Here is a 15306-nt window from a genome sequence, read left to right as displayed (position 1 = left end):
ATGAATGATGAAATTTTTGTGGTGGTCTATGTTCTTTTAGACAAACAGTCACTGTATCACCTTGCACAAACTCTGAGGACACGTTCTAGTTATATGTTATGATGATTAAGTTCTGAAGACTATAACTCAGAACTTGTATGAAAACTTACTAAGATAGATATTCCTTGTTCGAGTTAAGACATTATGTTCTGATGACTGTTAAGTTCTGGTATAGGTCTAAGTTCTGATTTTTCAGTCTAACCCTTTACTTGACTTATCTGTGAGTAAAATTTGGTACCAGTCTCAGATTACTTTAGAATATGTTGAAGTGGAAGATTAATAGTCTATGGTTAGGACTAATGGCACTCGTCCTTGAACAGTTCACTCTTGTTACATGTGCACATTCCTTTTCCAATGACTGTTATTCTTTTTCAAGTCTAGGGAGACGAGGTAGACTTAACTCTATCTGTCAGCATTAAATATCTTCGCGTCTCCTGGCATTCTCTTGCCTATATAAACAGCCACTTCACATTACCCTTTCCATCCATTTTTCTCACAATCTTAACTTCATATTCTTTTTCAAAAACATCATGGTCCGTTTCAACATGTTTTTGAATTACCAAAATTTTCATATGGAGCTAAGCTGCGCCGACTGGCAGCAGGAGTGGCATGTAACTGCCATTCCTGAAGAGATATGGGGCTCTGTCCCACAGGCGGTGCTGAACCGACTTCTGTTCTTCGAGATGGACTACCAGCTTCATCTTGATCGATTGGAGGAGGAAAGGCGGGAAGCTATCCGTCAGCAAGAGCGAATCATTCGACTCGCTATCTTGTTTGTCGAAGATAGGAAGAGGAAGATGACTTAATCTCGTCTTCTTCCTGTTCTTCTTCATCCTCAGCTTTGTCAGGCTTCTTAGCTAGGACTAAGGCTGTTGATGTTAGATTTAGAAGCTTAGGACAAGATTGTAAACGTTCTGATGTAATTTCAATTTCATCAATGTATTATTTTGATATATTAATGGAATTTGTTTTTGTCTTATGATCTTGTCTCTGAGAAATTTTGATACGCATTGATAAATCCTGATAAATATTCTGATGATCGTCTAAATTGTGTCTGACTTTAAGTTCTGATAATGTTTTATCAGTACTTACTTAACTGATTGATATTACTCATTCTCACACACAGTTTTTTTTTCTCAGAATATTGATATTGCAGAGTAAAATATTTGAATTAGTGGGAACGGTTTCAATTTTAAATTAAACTGATTCACCTTGATTAATGGAATCTAGGTAAGTGGAACGGTTTTTCCTTGAAAAACTGCAAGTGGGTGGTAATTATTCCTTATTTACCGTGCCCATTACTTTTTGCCTTCTCTATGTATAACAGGTGTCAAGGTATTTACCACTACTTTTAAATGCATGTCTGCCATGTGTCATCAACGGTTACTTTTTGTGTATAAGTAAAAGAGAGCAAAGATTGTCAAATCTTTTATTTAACTTTATATTTTATCTCTCTCTTTACTTTTCAACTCTCTCATCTACTGACGATTTTCTTTTAAGAGGCATTTTCTCAAACACATTACAGGTTACCGATTTCTTTCCAAACATAATGGCACCCAAGGACATTCTCTTTAATGGAGCAAAGTTTGTTCCTAATAACTTCTCTGCGATACTAAACACTACAGAGGCACCCTCTGAACTTCATTTCATTCAGGACTTTCTCACTAGTTCTGATATTGGGTTTGCTCTAACTGAGCCTACATCCATTTCTGGAGTTCAAGTACTGGAGTTTTGGAGGAGTGGAGTATATGACAATGGTGGTGCTCAAGGGTCCCCAAGTATAATATTTTCATCAGGGGAAAATGAGTATGTTGTGACTTTGTCTACAGTTAGACAGGCATTACAGCTACCTGAGGACTGTGTTTATTCTACTGTTGATGACTCAGTTCTTCAACACATGATGGTTAGTCTGGGATATGAAGGAACATTGACCAAGCTTGGACAGTTGAAGAGATCTTTCATAAGGAGGGAATGGAGTTTCTTCTTTGATTGCATTACCAAAGCTTTCGCCAACAAATGTTCAAATTTTGATGCAATTCCCATATTCAGCCAACAAATCGGGTATGTACTTCTAAATCACACTGATTTTGATTATGCACGAGCAGTCTTAGGTTTTATTGGGGATAGGATGACAGAAGATCGCAATACTGTATATTTTGCAAGATTTTGTCAGCTTATTTATAGTTTTTGTTGTAATCAGCCCCAAAATTTTGGTGATCTAATTCCATCTTTCAGAATAGCTAAGAGAGCTTTTACTGATTTATTATCTTCTGATAATAAAAAGGCTGTGTTAAGACCCCTCTTAATACCTTTATCTGTCAAACAAGCCTTAATCACCTATGATCCTGTGAAGTACACTGCATTTTATCCTGATGTTCAAACATCAGAACCTGGTTCATCAGCACCTACCACCTCTACTCAGCCACCTCAAACCTCTCAACCATCTCTCAGAACATATCTCAAGTCCTATGTGAAGCCTACATCTTCTAAGTCAAAGAAAACAAAGACTGTTTCTCAAACACCTCAGAAGAAGAGGAGGATTACTTTGAGCGATGAATCAGATTCTGAGGAACAGATTCTTTCTTCAGAACCTGTGGTAAATGAAGCTGAGAAAGCAACTTCTCAGAAGGATTCTGATATTAGGGGTTCTAAGCTTCTCAAAAGGCTTAGACGAATGACTGTTCCTGAAACTCCAAAAGAATCCAAATCAAACAAGAAATACAAGAAACAGAGGGCACAAAGGCCAGTTTCAGATGATGAGGAGGAAGCAGCTAAGGAAGGGGATCAGGAATCTCTGATCTCACAAGAAAAAGAATGTGCTCCAGTTACTTCTTCTCCATCCACTCCATCTCAGGAAACAGTATCTGACAAGGCTAATTCCCCTTCTGTGTCTCTTGGTAATCAAGGCACAAGTGCTGATAATGCTGATCAACACTTAGTTGTGCCTGGAGTAATTTTCTTAGAAGCTCCAACAACAACAAATCTTTTGCCAACACCTGTTACTGATGCTATTCAAACTCCGGAATTATCTAAGTCACCTTCTCTGCATCTAGACACTGATGATCAGACTTTAGGTGAGCATCAGGATATGGCTGTTGATCAGAACTTAGCATCAGATCAGCCATTAGAGGATGTTGAAGTCTCCATTGCTACTCACACTGCTATTATATCAGATGATACTGATTCTATAAGTTCTGATGCTGCACATGCTGGAGATACTGGTGATGCTGCTCCAACTGCAGATACTGATGCAGCAGGTCCTTCAGGACATATTCCTCTTTCTAAGTCTGAACAAGTAAAGAAGTTTGTTACAGAGGAACCACCAGTGCCTTGGAGTGAAACTCCTGCAGGTCAGGAGTGGACTAAGGAATGGAACTCAGTTTCATGTATTCCATCTGCGTTACATCTTACTGAGCACTTGACTAAAGCTGATGAAAAGTTAAATTTTGATAATTTCAAAACCCAGCTTCGTGTCACTGCATTGAGTACTAAACATCTACAAGGTCTTCATTCAACCACTCATGCAGAAATACACCAGATTCAGGAGAACTTAATCAAGCAGGAACAAGTTTGGAAACTTGATAAGAAAAAGTTCTTTCAACCTTCTATTGACATGATTGCTTATATTGAGAAGACTCAAGATCGTCAACAAGCACAGATTGATCAAATTCTACAAAATCAAGCTTCTCAGCAATCACAATTGACTGAAATCCAATCTTCAGTGGAATTGCTTATCTCTCTTCTACTTCCTGCTGATGCCAAAAAGGGGGAGAAAATAATTAAGTCCAAATGCAAGGATGACAAGACACTGCAAGGAAAGGATGATGAAAAAGATGACCAAGGAAACTCTGGAATGGGTGGAGGTCATAGTCAAGGTAAAAGATTCTCATCAAGAAATGCTGAAATTGCAAGTCACAGGATAAGTTCTGATACTGGGAAGAAATTAAGTTCTGATACTGGTAAAAGAATAAATTCTGATGAACTTCTAGATCTTGATGAAGAAATGTCAAGACAGTTATTTCTTCAAGAAAATCCAGGAATGGACTTGGAAAGTTTAAAGGAAGAAGAAGCTAGACTTAAATCAAAGAAAGCCACATCTAAATCTAAAGCTTCTAGTAAAAAGTCACTTCCAAAACTGAAAGGTATTGTGATTAAAGAAAAGGCACAAACTAAAGCAACATTTGCTAAATCACAACCAAAGATAGATCCAAGATCCAAGGGTAAAGAAAAGGTTGGTGAACCTGTTAAAGTTTATGTACCTCCTGAAGATGAAGAAATTACTGATGACAAAGATAATCTTGCTCTGACTTCAAGAAAAGTTCTTAAAACAACCTCTGACATGGCTCAAGTTGTTCAGAGTCAAGAAATTAAAAGTTCTGATATTCAAAAGAAGCAAGTAACCTCTGACACAGCTCAAGTTAACTTGATATCAGAAGGAAGATCAAAAACACTCCTACCAGGATTCACTAAAGCAAAACAAACTCAACCTTTGAAGACAACTGCAAGTCATTTTGAAGCTAGAGTAGTTACTGGAAAGGAAGCAAGAGATAAAACTGGATTGGGAAGTGCTGATGAAAGAAGAGTACACAACACTACCAATGATCCAACTTCCTTGAGTGAACCAGGTATTGGAGCAACTCCTGAAAGATTGAATCAACTGGAATCTGTACAAATGGTTTACCATACCTACTTGAAGGAACACATCTTGTTGTATTTCATGACAGATGGTAGGGTATATCATATAAGACAAAATGCCATTCCATTGAAGTATTTTGAAGAATTGGAGCATGTATTATTCTTACTTCAAGTGGATGACAGATTGACAGGGACTGCTGCAAACTATTTGAAAGAACAGATTCAGAGACAGAAAAGACTTTATTCTGTTAAGTCTGACAGCATATATGTTCCAAAGTACAGAAATCACAATGGTAATATTGTTGATATGAAGCCTAATACTGCACAGATCAGAACATATCTTGGTATTAAGGGGCTTGAGTTTAATCTAGAGTCTGACAAAGCCTATGTCATAAGACTAGATCAGGAGTTGAGAAAAGCAAAGATTAATGATCTCAGAGCTGCAATAATTCAAACTGGTGAAGATACTGCAGAGCTTAAAGATGTCAAACGGAGAATGATTGATGAACTCAGATATGCTGAGAAATGTTTGTTGAAGAATTATCTCAGAACAACTCCTGACATCAGAGAGATCAGAAAATGATGAAGCTAAGTCGAAGATCTACAACTGCTTAAATTCTGATGTGTATATAGACTAAAGTTGTTATCAGAAGTTGAATTGGTAAAAGCTTTAAGGACTGTAAGTTGTAGTTATCTTGTCTAATTCTCATGCATTTGTACTTAATGTTTTTGACATCATCAAATATCTGTTAAACTTGTATATTTTGCTAATTTACAAGTTGGGGGAGATTGTTAGATATATTTGATAATGTCATGGCTAATATGTTTTATGTTTAGATTTCAGATCTTATTTGAACAGGACAAATCAGTACTTAACTGATCAGTACTTATACTGGACGTCAGGACTTAAGGGATATCAGTACTTATGTTATCAGGAGATAAACATCAGGAGATAGATATCAGAACTTAAGTGCTGAAGGACGATCAGATAAGGACAGTAGCTGATTAGAGTTAAGAAGATCAAGATAAACATAAGAAGAGATATGCATGAAGAAGGAATTCCATATAGAATGGAATACTTGGAAGAAAAGATATCTGATTGATATATATTAGGAAGCAGAATTATATTCCATATCAATTAGCGATTATCTTGTAACTGTGTAATATATAAACACAGACATAGGGTTTACACTATAAGTTTTATCATAATCGAGAATATTATTTACTTAACCCTAGCAGCTCTCGTGATATTTTGTTCATCACTGAGAGATAACAGTTCCAGATTGTAACAGAGTTTATTGTTTCAATAAAGTTTGTTTTCTGTTACTTAAGTTCTTGAAGTTCGATTTGATTGTAATAAACACTGTATTCACCCCCTCTACAGTGATAGTGTGACCTAACACATATTACCATGGATTTCATAGTTGGATTACCAAGGACAAGGGCTAATCATGATGCCATTTGGGTTATAGTGGATAGACTTTCCAAGTCAGCTCATTTTCTGCCTATAAATGAAAGATTTTCGCTCGACAAGTTGGTCCATATGTACCTAAAAGAAATTGTAGTTCGTCATGGAGTTCCAGTGTCTATCGTATCTGATCGAGATCCAAGGTTTAATTCAAGATTCTGGAAGAGTTTTCAAGAATGTTTGGGAACAAGACTGAATATGAGTACAGCTTATCACCCCCAAACGGATGGCCAAAGTGAAAGAACGATCCAGACAATCGAGGATATGTTACGTGTTTGTGCGATTGATTTCAAAGGAAGTTGGGACGAACATTTTCCTCTGGTAGAGTTTGCTTACAACAACAGTTATCATGCCAGCATTGGAATGCCACCCTATGAAGCCCTTTATGGACGCAAATGTAGATCTCTAATATATTGGGACGAAGTTGGAGAACGCAAGATACTTGGACCTGAACTGGTACAGCAGACACATGAAGTTGTTGAACTTATCCAGAAAAGATTAATAGCCGCTCAAAATCGTCAGAGGAAATATGCAGACTAGTCAAGGAAAGACATGGAATTTGACGAAGGAAGCTTGGTATTACTGAAATTATCACCATGGAAAGGACTAACGAGGTTTGGAAAGAAAGGGAAGCTAAGCCCAAGATATGTCGGACCTTTTGAGATCCTAAAGCGCGTTGGCAAAGTAGCTTACGAATTGGCGTTACCTCCGCACATGGAGCACATTCACAATGTTTTTCATGTATCGATGCTCAAGAAATATAATCCAGACTCCAGGCATGTAATAGAATATGAGCCAATAGAGCTTTAGGCAGATTTATCATATGTAGAGAGTCCGATAGAGATTCTAGAGGCAAGAGAGAAAGTATTGAGAAATAAAGTGGTAAAGTTAGTAAGAGTATTGTGGAGAAACCCAAAGGTTGAGAGTCAACCTGGGAATTAGAAAGTGATATGAGAGAAAAGTACCCTCATTTATTTTCTTAGGAGATTCTGAGGACAGAATCCTTTTAAGGGGGGAAGGATGTAATATCCGGGATATATCGTGTAATTATTTTTGATATTATTATGTGTGCCCAGTATCTATTCTGTGAGTTAATTGTTAAGTGTTATCTGTACTTGAATATTCAAAAATAATATTAATTGAGTATTTTAATTTTTATATGTCCAAAATAAAATAAAGATAATTGTTATATCTTCCTAATTATTTTTATGTTGATTTATGGATTTATAAGAATCATATGAAATTTCTAAAATCTTTTTCCGTGTAATTAAAATCTATTTTATAAAAACGGGAACCAACCGACGTCAACCGTTGTTACGTTTTTGGAACCCGAAACTCTTCCGAGAACTCCTTCCTAACCTAATTGTAATATTCCGAGCATTTTCCATGTTTCAACTTTTTCGATCCGGCTTACGGTTTGTCCTGCGCGGGTCCCGGCGCAACATTTTCGATACAATATTCATTTCGGTAAATCAATAAAACCCGTATTTTCGATAAACGGGAGCTTTTTATTAAACTATCCCAATTATCACTTCGTAATACGTGTAACCAGGCGCTGAGACCAAGACCGCAGTACAAATTGTACTGATTTGGATAATTATCCCGAATACCGATACTGTTTGGATCAGTTTTTACAAATAAACGTACCGTTTTATATCCGGAATGATCCAACGGGATACAAATTTTCCATAATTATGAATAGTCTTTTACCGTATTTTATTTCGTATCAAAATCATTTGCAGATAGTTAATTATATAATTTTCAGAGAAAAGCCCTAATTTCTTAAAACTGTTCTAAGAATCAAACAGCAAAACGAAGGCGTTACTGATCTCTATTTTCAAAGCTTAAGTAACCAAAACGAAGGATTTGAAGTGTTCTATCAGATTCTGAGCTTTGTTTCACTGCAGAAATCAAGGTTATTTTTCTAAAAATTTATTTATTTTCGAATTTATTTTATTAAAAATATGAATTTTTGTTCGGATGATTGTTTGTATGATTTGATGATTGCATGTTGTAGAGCTTGTTTTCCTGATGATTTTCATATGTCATACGTCTGATTTGGAGTTCAATAACATGTTCTAATTTGAGTTTGATTTTCGAATTTCAAAATTAGGGTTTATAACCTGTATGAATGTTCTTAATTGAAATTTGGGGGTTTCTTATTCTGTGATAGATTGATGTTGTGTTATAGTGAGTTGTGTTCTCTGTGAAATTTGCAATCTAGTCGTATAAGTTTCATGAACCAACGAGGTCTGTAGAGGAGGGAGTTGTGTTTTGAAGTTTTCCGATGTTCGCCGGAAACTGGAAAATTTCACGGCCAAATTCCGGCCAACTCAGGGATTGTTAGGTTGTTTTGATTGCATGGTTGTGTTCCTGGTAACCTGTAGATGTGATCTGGAGTTTGTGGCAAGGTGAGAAGGCCGGAATCGTGTTCTCCGGCCACCCCTGTGTTTTCCGGCGACGGGATGTGAAATTTACAGTTTGGTCCCTGGACTTTTGGGGACGATACAGTTAGGTCCCTGAAGTTTCCAGACTTTGCAAAAATTGGATTCCTGTTTTAAAAATGTTTAAAAATCATATTTCCTAATTATTTTTATTATAAAAATTCGTTTTTAATTTCTGAAAATTCTAAAAATTATTATTTTAATTCCAAAAATTATTTTTAATTCACAAATAAATCCGAATTAATTAGTTAATTAATTTCAGTTAATTTTTAATTGATTAATTAGTCAATTAATTCGAAAATTAATTAATTAATTAATTGATTTAATTAATTATTAATTGATTTTAATTAGTTATTTAATTAGATTTAATTATTTAAAAATGATTTAAAAATTCTGAAAAATAGGTTCGAGCTTTAAAATATTATTCTAAATTATTTCCAAGGCTCGATAATTATTCTAAAATTATTTCGGAGCCAGAATTGGCCAACCGAACCCTGTTTATTATTCCAAAATTGATCCAACGACCCGTTTTAATTCCGAAAAATGTTTTAAAAATTATTTTAAATACCCGAAAGCACATTTATGACCCGAGACTTCTTTATAAATGATATGTCATTGATTACGTGATGTATTATGTGTTATACGTGACCTGTTGTTTGACTATCGGTCTATATATTCGGTGTTTACTTCGTTATTGCATAGATTTCAATCCGTTAATCGGATTTGGGTAAAACGAAGGGTAGATAGAAGTATGTGTTGAATAGAATCTTGTGAGTTGATGATTGATAGATGCTTATGATATGTGAGCAGAAGAGGCAAGACGTAGGAAAGGAAAACAGATAGTTGAAGAGTAAGACGGTTGTGATTGGAAGCGAGTGCAGAGTAGTAAGCTAATATCAGGCAAGTGTTCTGAACTCTCTCGAGATATTGTAATTCTTGATAGTCTTGTTGACATTGCAAGTGGTTTGAAGCACGGAAACCTAAATCCTGTTTTCAGTTATTGTTCTTGAGCTATGAACCATATTCTTTCTAATCCATTGATTATTGTATACCCAAACAAGAACCACAAATCTACGATACTACTCCACAAATACATACAAACTAAATACCAGACACTGAACTGAATTATTATATAATCAATCCATGATATCTTATGCTTTGAAAGACCAAATCCTTGAAACCCTGAAACGTTGTTTCCTTTGTTATCCAATTCTTTCATTACCCAGCATTCAAGCTTTAAAAGTACCTTGTTGATCCTTACAAGGATTTAAACCCCTTCATTGTTAAACATTTATTGTTGTTAATGATTTCGGTTATTGTTTATTATTGCATATTCTGTTATTATGTTAGAATTGGATTGTTTTTATAAAATTGTGGACCAGATTTATGGTCAGACCATATAATGGTCAAGTTAGGCCAATGTGTGCCTTGGATCCAGTAGTTAGAGCAATGCTGTGTGCCTTGCTCGAGGTTAGTGCGTGACTGATCAGCAGCCTAACCTTGGTTTTTAAATTAAAAGTATAATATCCAATTCTAAATCATAATCCATTGTTCACTTGATATCATAAACATATTCACCTGATGATCATTATTCTCAGTTTTGTCATTGTGACTTGCTGAGCTAGTTAGCTTATTTGTGCGATGTTGTTTATATTCTTTCCAGTTAAAAAGGAACCAGTTGGTAAAGAGGATCCCCAGTCCAGCGCGAGAGCTAGGGGTTCAGGTTGAGAAAGCTGAGCTAGTAGGCTTCTTTTGGAATAATTTAAGTTTGTAAAAGTTTGTAATAATGTTTAATACTCAGTTTAAATTTGAAATAGTTGGGATTTGAACGGTTTGTAATATATAATGTGTTTGGCTTGTGTGCATACTTTAACCTGTTGCGGTCCGTGGTGATTGGTAAGTAGGGTCATTGCATATATTATTATTATCTTTATTATTGTTATAAGCAGGTTATAATTAAGGTGTTTGTGTGGACCCCAAACTTCTGACCCGGGTTTGGAGGGCGCCACAGTAAGCAACAGGATCAAATTTAAAATCAGGAATTTCTGCGGAAATTAACTTATCAATGTGTTCTACATTTTGTGGACGCTCTCTCGGGTGCAACCATATGAGCATGTGACAATGGGGAAGACCGCGCTTCTGAAATTCAATCACATGCATAACTGCATAAAAATAAAGTAAAATGGTTTAAACTTGCATTTAAATATCCATCAAGATATTTAAAGTAAATAAACACTACAATTAAAAATTCATAGGATACCTCCAATGCATTTGCCAAAGTAATTCTTTTTCTTTATTAGCTCCAATAGTTGGTCAAGTTTTAACTTGAACACTCTTGCGATAATATCGGGTTTATCTGACACATCCACACCAGGAAAGTACTCCATCATACGCTTTATCTCAGGCCATTGAGTATTGCATGTCATTGTTAAAAAAAGAGATGGATGCCCAATGGTGTGACAAATAGCTAGTGAATATTTAAAATATTGATTCATGTATCTTTGCGAACCAGTGTGAGTTGCTGGAAGAATTACATTCTTGCCTTTTGTGGCAGGATTTGTATCACCTTTTGTAATGGAGTCACGGATAGATCTATACAAATCGGATCGTATAATATTCTGATGGCCTCGAATCCAGTCCAACCTATATTGTTCAACTGCAGCAAAAGCATCCACTACAAACTGCTACCATAGTCGTCCGCCAAGATGAAGATTCATTCCTGTGATAATCAATACTTGTTAGTTAATAAAATGCAGCAACAAATACAATTTTTTGTTAAATATGAAATATATTTGATATATGTGATTATCATATGAATTAATAAAAGTACGTTATAATTGTTGGTAAATATGGTAAATATTGAAATAGGTTGGTAATAGCTGACTAAAATATTTAGTTTTATTTAGGCAGTGGTTCCCATAATAATGTAGATTAAACATTAAAACAATAAGGAGTTTTTACGATATTCTTGGAAGAAATACAGGAATTAATATGATTACCTTCCCCCGGACGTATCATTAACTTATATGCGTAGAAATCGCGCATCGTCACAGTAGTTCTACGATGAGTCTCGTCTGGATGTTGATCATTAGTTGGCTCTTCATGCACTTTGTGCTTCTGATTTTGCAAAGGTATATTTAGATAGAAACCATCATCTCCATATGGAAAAAGCAAAGGATACTGAAGTTGCATAAAATGTTTACATGTTTCAAAAACTCTTTTCAGAAATCTTTGTTTGGTCTCTACTACGATGTCTCGAAAAGGACATGTATCATCACTATCTCCAATAATCAATGAAGCTACCTCATTTGAAGGTCCAACCTGGTTTTTTCTACCCAATGCTGATTTAGATGATACCAACAATAAACTGAATTCATCTGTTTCAGGAAGATTCAAGCGATCACGTGCATACCGAAAACCTTCAGCCAGCTTATTATTTTCATCCAACATTGTCAAAAGTCCCTCCACTATTTCCTGGTCAAGAACATCAGAACCTGGAACTGCATTCATTCGATTCTGAATCTCGTTTTCTGTGTCATACACATAAAGTTGACAGACTTTGGCAGGCTGATCATCCTTAGTCCTTAGACTGCCTGATAAGTGGCATTTTATATCACTTAGAACATCTTAAAATGGCTTAAATTGGTGCCTTGAAATCAAGTATTTTGTGTATTTGATGCGTTTTTCTAGTGTTTATGCATTTCAGGGTATTAGTTGCATTTCGGAGGAGTAATCATCAAGAATAAGCCTTGGCATATGTTCACCATTGCAAGAGGAAAGAAAGGGGCAGATTACGGCGAAGAAATGGAGCAAACTCAGGAATTTTCCAGTAGGGTCCTGAGCGCCCGCTCAGCAATGCTGAGCGGCCACGCAGAAAGCTGAGCGCCCGCTCAGCTATGCTGAGCGGCCGCGCAGGGTCGGGAAAAATAATAAATTGTTTTAGACTTCTACTTCTGTTTGGCTTCCAACTTCTATGTAATCTGAGTTTTATGGGACTAGTATATAAGTAGATTTGGAGACGTTTTCAGGAAGGAGGATCGTGGTATTAAGCAAGGAGAAAAGGAGAGAAGGGAGAAGACCGTTTTAGCACACAGCAACAAAGAGGAAACATATTTTCTTGTGATTCTTGTTTCATTTTAACGTTAGATGCTAGTTTTCTTACTTTGAACCTATTTACTCTTATGACGTACTCTGATTTAATATAATTAGTTTAGTTATTATTTTCTTATGTTTGTTTATCATGATTTCATATGAACCCATGATGACGATAAGTGCTATTATGGGCTAATCGTGATCATGGGGTTGCAACGGATTTACTATGGAATTTTTTAGTTAATTGTTTAATATTTTAGTGTGTGATGATTGTATGATATCTAGTATTGGTTGTGCGTATTCGTCTTATATGCATCGCGAACATATAAGATAGGGTGTTAATCTCTTGTGAAGCGACGGTGGATCTTGAGATTTAGAACTTGCCATGCTAGCATAGGTTCATGTACAGTGTGCATGATTAGTGGGTAACTCTAACAGTTTTATTCTCCCTGTATAATCAAAAGGGAATAACTTGTGCTTAAATCATTGTGTTGTCAATTTCTGTAGACATATAGGAACTCAACATAATTGATGACTATTCAACTTCCATCTTAATTGTGGATACTTGGTAGAATGGTATTAGTACAATGAAAGTTGGCTTTTATCAGTTTCATGTTATTCGATTAATATCATCACTGTCATATGCTAAAGGTAATAACAATAACTATTGAAGGAAGTAGTAATGAAGTTGTGATCTCATGAGTGTTTTAATATTGTAAATTTGAAGTGATTAATTAAGTAGTTAATTGTAGTTAATATTTAGTCAACAATTCTAAGTGTTAGTGTCTTAACATTGAGAAGTAATCATACATTGGTGCGTGTGTTTAATTAAACAATAATTAGTCTGAGTCTCTGTGGGAATGAACTAGAAAGTATTCTATATTACTTGCGAACGCGTATACTTGCGTGAATATTAGCGCGTGTTTTCGCCCTAACAAGTTTTTGGCGCCGCTGCCGGGGACTCGGTGTATTTGTTTAGTTTATGTACTTACCATCATTGGTCATTAGGACTCAGTAATTAGGACCTAGTTGTTACTTATTGTTTTCGGTTGTGTTTCAAGTACTTTAGCAAGCGTTTATGCAAACTCGTTCTCGTACTCGCAAGAGGACTTTAGATACAGCTGAAGAGACAGACGAAGTTCTTGATATTTCGGAGAAGATAGATTTTGAAGATTCAGATTCAGGAACTGAGCAGAAAGAACCAGTAATCATGGGTGATCGTATTGTTCAGGCTGATCCAGCTCTTATGGACTTTTCTCGGCCAAAAATTGATGACATTCAGTCAAGCATTCTTCATCCGGCTATTCAAGCTAATACCTTTAAAATCAAGCCGGGCACTATTTAGATGGTGCAGAATTCTGTTTCTTTTGGAGGAGCTGCGACTGAAGACCCTAACATGCACATAAGGAATTTTGTCGAGATCTGCAGCACTTTCAAGTATAATGGCGTGACTGATGAGGCTATCAAGCTGAGGCTTTTCCCATTCTCACTGTGGGACAAAGCTAAGGACTGGTTACATTCTGAACCAGCTGGGTCCATCACTACTTGGCAAGATCTTGCGTAAAAGTTTCTGGTGAAGTTTTATCCGATGGCAAAGACTGCTGCTATGAGGAGTGCTCTTACTCAGTTTGCGCAGCAACCTTCAGAATCTATGTGCGAAGCTTGGGAACGCTACAAGGAAATGTTGAGGAAGTGTCCACATCATGGAATGCCCGATTGGATGGTGATCACTAGTTTCTATAATGGTTTGGGGGCCCAATCTCGGCCTATGCTTGATGCAGCAGCTGGAGGTGCCTTATGGGCTAAAAGCTATACTGAGGCTTATAATCTTATCGAGACTATGGCTGCAAATGAGCATCAAAACCCAACTCAGAGGATGATGCCTGGGAAGGTAGCAGGTACTTTGGAAGTCGATGCAGCCACCGCTATTACAGCGCAGCTTCAAGCGCTGTCAATGAAGGTTGATTCTCTGGCTACATATGAAGTTAATCAAATAGCTATGGTTTGTGAGCTTTGTGCAGGTTCTCATGCTACGGATCAGTGTTCTCTTGTCAACGAATCTGTTCAGTATATGAATAATTATCAGCGACAACAGCAGCCTGTGCCATCTACTTATCATCCTAATAACAGAAATCATCCAAATTTCAGCTGGGGTAATAATCAGAATGCTATTCAGCCACCATATCAGCAAGGTGTGAGTAAACAGTTTAATCCACCTGGATTCCAGCAACCACAGCAGTATGCTCAAAGGCAATCATATCCTCAACAGGGAAGTGCAGCTACACCTACTAGTGCTAATTTTGTAGAACTTAAGCTGTTATGCAAGAGTCAGGCGGTTTCGATCAAGACCTTGGAAAATCAAATCGGTCAAATAGCCAATACAGTGCTCAATCGTCAACCTGGCACACTTCCTAGTGACACGGAAGTACCAGGAAGGAAGGAAGCTAAAGAGCAAGTCAAGGCTATTACCTTAAGGTCTGGGAAAGTTGCTGATTCTGAAAAGGCAAAAGAAGGAGAAGCTGAAGTTAGAGATGAAGATGCTAAGCAAAAGGAGAAAGCGGCGGAACCAAGGAAGACTACTGTTGAACACACTCTTCCTGAGGGTAATACAAGGGAGAAACAGCTCTA

The 15306-nt window shown here is 36.5% G+C and overlaps 1 protein-coding gene and 1 non-coding gene across 2 annotated transcripts in view; both read right to left on the bottom strand.

Moving 5' to 3' along the window:
- The window catches only part of LOC141659989 (uncharacterized), a 28334-nt gene extending 16238 nt beyond the window's left edge, over positions 1 to 12096 (bottom strand). The window contains exons 1-3 of the mRNA XM_074466942.1: positions 11586 to 12096; positions 10847 to 11242; positions 10691 to 10748 (exon numbers count right to left, since the gene is read on the bottom strand). Coding sequence (XP_074323043.1) covers positions 10691 to 10748; positions 10847 to 11242; positions 11586 to 12096 — 965 coding nt within the window. The remainder of the gene's footprint in view (positions 1 to 10690; positions 10749 to 10846; positions 11243 to 11585) is intronic.
- Positions 12097 to 14281: 2185 nt separating this feature from the next.
- Positions 14282 to 14388, bottom strand: LOC141662738 (small nucleolar RNA R71). The gene has a single exon (XR_012550836.1). It is a non-coding gene; the product is annotated as a small nucleolar RNA R71 (small nucleolar RNA).
- Positions 14389 to 15306: the final 918 nt, after the last annotated feature.

The sequence above is a fragment of the Apium graveolens genome, chromosome 5, assembly GCF_009905375.1.
Source record: "Apium graveolens cultivar Ventura chromosome 5, ASM990537v1, whole genome shotgun sequence".
Taxonomy (NCBI): Eukaryota; Viridiplantae; Streptophyta; class Magnoliopsida; order Apiales; family Apiaceae; genus Apium; species Apium graveolens.
The sequence above is the reverse complement of the archived record's forward strand: the minus strand, read 5'-3'. Positions and strand labels throughout refer to the sequence as shown.